At 44.9% G+C, this 5,414-nt stretch overlaps 1 protein-coding gene across 2 annotated transcripts in view; it reads right to left on the bottom strand.

Annotated features, from left to right (window-relative positions):
* SYK (spleen associated tyrosine kinase) overlaps positions 1–5,381 on the bottom strand; it is a 44,004-nt gene extending 38,623 nt beyond the window's left edge. For both annotated transcript variants that reach the window (XM_006914926.1, XM_006914927.1), the window contains exons 1-2: positions 4,936–5,381; positions 2,595–2,755 (exon numbers count right to left, since the gene is read on the bottom strand). In XM_006914926.1, coding sequence (XP_006914988.1) covers positions 2,595–2,755; positions 4,936–5,349 — 575 coding nt within the window. In that variant the 5' untranslated portion in view covers positions 5,350–5,381. The remainder of the gene's footprint in view (positions 1–2,594; positions 2,756–4,935) is intronic.
* Between the last annotated feature and the right edge of the window lie 33 nt (positions 5,382–5,414).

Genomic DNA, 5,414 nt, shown 5'->3' with positions numbered 1-5,414 from the left:
TGAATGCTGAAAATCTCAAATGATCACTGTTCTTATTATAGCTTAGGTAGGTATCGGGCATCTCCAATAGGTTCAAATGTGGTCCCTAGACCAGCAGGGTCAACATGACTTGGAAACTTGTCATAAATGCAAACTCTTGGGCAATAACTTAGACCTAGTGAGTTAATACTCGGGGCTGGGGTGACCCAGTAATCTGTGCTTTTAACCAACCTCCATGTGGTTCCCAAACACATATGAGGTTGAAAACCAGTGCTTATATCATCTCCTCTGGACTTTGTATCCATCTTGTGGAACCCAACCGAAGGTACAGCCTTCATTCTTCATCCTTTATTCTAATTTACGTTTCTTCCTTGCTCACTCTCAAAGTGTTCCTGAGTGGACAATCCACCCGCATAGAAAGGAATTCCTGTCTGGTGCGAATGCCTCCCTGTTGCACAGTTTGTCACTCCTGTCCCCACTCCTGGCCAAGCCATGCTCAGGTCATGGTGCTGGCCCTTAAGACTCTGCACTGACACTTTCTTTGCCTGGGAACACTTTTTTTCCTTCTCCACTAACTGCCTTCTCCTCACTGCTCAGTACGCAGCTTAAATGTCCCTTTACCCAGAAAGGTTTCTCCCACTGAGACACTGTTTTGAGTGATGGCGATCAGTACCTGAGTTTATGGCATTCAGAATAAGTGGGACTGATGGACATTAAATAAGTGAAGAGAAACAAAATATAAGATAATACTGGTTAGTCAGCAGTGTCATTAAGGTACATGGGATGACCATAATCAATGCAACATGACACTGCTGGCATTTGGTGCCTTAAACAACTATGGATGCCTTTAAATGTTGGTTCATGGAAGGACAAGCTGATTTGAATGGTTGCAAAGTAGGCAGGAGACACATTCTTTAGGAAAATGTGAATGAAGCCTGAGAAGAATCAGTGGGGAAGGAATAGACAGCTGGCAGAGCCCCTGGGCTGTCCCAGTGCAGGTGCTGCTTACAGCAACCCTCTTGTTTAACTGCGGAGTGGGTGGCCCTCCCTGACTGTGGCTGTCCTCCAGCGAGTCTGAGAGCAGGTATTTGAACCAGCGAGAAGTCAGGAGGTCTCACTCACTGTTTAGGTTATACAATTTGAGCTGACTTAATCACATCAAGATGCTGTGTATGTAGTCCCATGACATTTGTGTTGGAAATTATTCCTAAGAAGATAGTAAAAGTCCAAACCTCAGGGGGAAATGAACTGATAGGTGTTGCATTGAAGAAAAGATGTTCCCGTACCATGGGGTTTCTGCCAGTAGCCATTACTGTATCCACTAATCTAGGGGTCCCCAATCCCCAAGCCATGGACTGGTACTGGTCTGTGGCCTGTTAGGAACAGGGCCACACAGCAAGAGGTGAGCAGTGCGTGGGTGAGCGAAGTTTCATCTGTATTTGCAGCCACTCCCCAGCACTAGCTAGCATCACCACCACAGCTCTACCTCAGATCATCAAGCATTAGATTCTCATAGAAGCACTGGTTCCTGGTGCCAGAAAGGTTGGGGACCGCTGCCTCAAGCCATCATTCCAGGCATTGCTGGTGTCAATCTGGCAGCTCTGTACTTATTTTTAGGATCACTTTTTTTTTTTTTTAAGGAGTACATGTTTAAAATCATTTCCAAAATAATAGGTATTATGGTAAAGTCTGAGGAAAATTCTTAAAATAGAAACTTAGAAAAAAACATTTAATTGCTAAGAAAAGTTTACAAAGTTAGGTAAGTATTATTCTGCATGCTTGATCATGGGCCTACATTGCCCTTGGTAAGTGTCCAACGTAAGAATGGAATAGTTGTCCACTGAGGCACCCAGTTAGCATCTCTGGAGGGTCACTGAGCAGTGACGAACAAGTGAGTGTGCCTTGCTGGCAGTGCCACTGTGTCACCTTGGCCAAGGCACCTCGGGAATAAGGTTAACACCTGACCAAGACAGCTCCTTACCTTCTCTTGACCACAGACGTGGCCTCAAGGTGGACTGCATTTCTAGGACCTTAGAACTGAGATTTACATTGACCACTAAGGACAACGATGAGCAGATCTTGGGATGCTCACCTTATCTCTAAGGTTATAAGGCTGAAGTGTGCAAACCAGCTTGTGATCTACCTGCACTACCTTTCATTCGAGTTACTCTCAGCAAATCTTATTTAATATCCACCCTACTAGCACTTTGTTCCAAGTAAAAATAGAAGTAAAGTCTGAGATCTTGGATGAAATGTGAATGAACAAACTGTGGTGTTTGTACTTTGAAGGCATAGCCACAGACATTGCTAAACATCCTACATTTGCCATTAAAAGCAGATTATGTGACTGAAAAACATTATCCTTCGATTATGTCCCTCGGTGCCCAAGAAGTGTGCTCACTTTGGACGCAGACCGGGCAAAAAGAATGCTGAATTACAAGTAACAGCTTTGACTGGAATTGTCTTATAGCAGGCCAGTAACATGGTGTGCCAGGTGATAACGTGTAGCCACTTCCCGCGGTGGTGTGGGTCCAGTAATGGAAAGTCCAAGTTACCCCTCGTTGTCCAAGCAGGCCTGGGAGTATGAGGTGAAGGGAAAAAGACACAATACTTACAAAAATTTTCCATTTGTCTTTGAACCTATCAGGACAATTTGCTCAGATTCATCCCGAGAAATTTTCCCGTGGAACCAGGGCATTTTTTCATGGGCTGTGGTGGCGATCAGCTTCTCCAGCTGAGGCTTCTGGCTGATAATGGCCTGCTCCAGAGCTTGGCCCTGCCACAAGTGGAGGAGAGCAGAGAGATTCTAAGTTAAATGAAAAATGGCACAGAAATCATTTCCAATGTGTCCTAAGTCCTGACATGGCAAAATACAATCAAATTTGTTTGTTCATTTATTCACTCAGTAAATAAAGCCAGTAAGATCTTATATATTATTAAAATACCTTCAAGTGTGTAAATAACAACATAAATTTTAGAATACTAAGGTTATCGGCCTTTTAAAAGCCACACAGGCTTTAGAAACCACTGGTATAATCTGTGAGGCCTCCTGCACTTTTTAGATCCGTTGTCTACTGGAACGGATTTTTCTACATTGAATCCGATTATTTATTAACAATTAGGAGGCCTTAAGATGTGTGTAACAGAGACATGTGCTTTCCTGCCTGCCTCTACAAGGCTGCACTGTGCACAATTACACATACTGCTGCCTCAAACTGCAGGCAACGTCCAGGAGACAGACCTTGACAATGCAGAAACGACAAAGTGAAAACAAAAATGGGAAAGAGGCTGACAGCTAAGTGAATTCACTTCCTCATCGTTCTTGGTGGGAGAGAAACAGATATTCTTCACAGTTGTAAATGAAGAAGCAAAGTTTGATTGTTTGAAGTTATAAAAGAACCATAATAGGTAAAAAACAAAAATATAACCAACCCAAACTAGGAGAAGGAAGGGAAGAGGGAAGATAGAAAAGAAGGAGAGCAGGAAAATTTTGTCAGGCCTCACAGATGAAATGATAAGTTTCATTTCATTTCATAACCAAAGCAGTGATAAGTTACATACTAGAGAGGCCTGCAAAACAAAGCAAATCGGGGTCAAAGTGAAAGGGTATAGAATAGTACTCAGCCAGGACAAAGGATGAACTGCTGACAGGCAAGGCCACACAGCTGACTTGCAAATGCACTACACTGCGTGAAACAAGCCAGTCTGAAAAGGCACCATGCTGTGTGATTTCATTTATGCGGCATTATGGAAAAGACAAAACTATAGGACTAATCAGATGAGGGACTGCCAGGGGCTATGGTGGGGGATGGCATAAGAGTGCTTGACGGAAGATAGAACTGTTATATATCTTGGCTGGGGAGGGGGCTACATTATGCTATGTGTTTGTCAAAATTCATAGAACTGCACACCTAAAAAGGATAAATTTTATGGTATATAAAGTACAACTCAATAAATCTTATTTGACTTTGAGAAGAGTAAAAGGATGGCCTAAGACGCATCCAATAAATGCTAATAAAAAATACTGGGCACACAGTATTATTATCTGTCTGCAAGACTGAATTTAGTACAGAACATATTAAAAGAGTGAAGGGAGTCACTGAATATAATCCTCAAAAGCTTGTGTGGTCATAACTCTGTACGTATCAGATAACACAGCAGAACACAGGGTACACACACCAGGAAGTGCAATCAGAATGACTGAACTCATAAGTCTGAGAAGGAGAATGTCAACCAGCCTGTTGACTCCTGACATCAAGTGCTGTTGAGAGTGTGGCAGGTACATAAGTTGTCACAGCCTCTGGGACTTTTCTGGATGACAACTTGTCAATACACACAAATTAAACACACACATCCTTTGTTGTGGCAAACCGAATCTGTTCAGGGTTATCTTGCAGATACTGTCTGAAGGCTCAGAAGAAGGTGTATAGAGGGATATTACTGGAAGCATTATTTATAAACAATAAAAGTGTCCATCACTAGGTGTTAGTTAAATAAATTGTGGTGAGTAGGAAGGAATATCAGGCAGCCACAAACCGGTTGGCACAGTTATGTGTGTGCTGATACAGAATGTTCTGCAGGAGATGTTAAGAAGCTATAAAATCAAGCGCCAATCAATGTGTCTAGTAGGACCCCCCCCCACCCACCTAGGTAAATAAAGAATGGGAGGTGTCTGTGATGTCTCCCTGAAAGGACCCATCATGAACTGGGTGACAGTGGTTTCCTGCGGTGAAGACACCCACATCGCTGGCAAGCAGGGGCCGCCCTCTCAACTGTGACCACAAAAGAGTAAAGGTTGCCTTCTTGGAGTGAGAAAATTTTTGGCCCACGTTAATGACTAAGGAGATGGCTGCTTATCTGAAGCACCCCTCTGAACAGACTGGGGTGCCTGTGTGGAATTCCTGAGCCTATGAGTGCACGAGACCCCGCATGGCGGTGGGACTGGCTGTGGCCTACCTGTAGGTTCCAGGTCTGCTTTACGTACTCCCGGATGAGGTTCTCCTTCAGGTCCTCAAAGGGTCCGGTCTTGGGCTGCACCCCAGGTGGCCGGTTGAAGGGTTTCTTGAGGAGGCAGATGAGGCCATCTGACTCCTGGGAGTGGTAGTGGCAGAGCTCAGCAGGGCTGGCGTGCGTCCTGCCGCCTGCGATGGCGTAGGTCCCGTTCAGCTCCCGCTCGATGGTGTAGTGGTGTGCCTTGTGCCCATGTGCCACCGATAGGGCGAAGCCACCCAGGTAATTACGGCTCTGGCGCAGCAGGTAGAGCCCATCACTCATTCCACCCTGGACCAGGTAGTCCTCAGCCTCCTCACGGGTGATGTTTCCAAAGAAGAATGGCAGGTGGTTGGCACTGTCGGCCATGTTTGTGGCCATGCTTGTCTCCCCTCACCACCAAGGGTGCACCGTGTCCACCTGGGCAAAAAGAAGAGGGACATCGG

The sequence above is a fragment of the Pteropus alecto genome, unplaced genomic scaffold (assembly GCF_000325575.1).
Source record: "Pteropus alecto unplaced genomic scaffold, ASM32557v1 scaffold256, whole genome shotgun sequence".
NCBI lineage: Eukaryota > Metazoa > Chordata > Mammalia > Chiroptera > Pteropodidae > Pteropus > Pteropus alecto.
The sequence above is the reverse complement of the archived record's forward strand: the minus strand, read 5'-3'. Positions and strand labels throughout refer to the sequence as shown.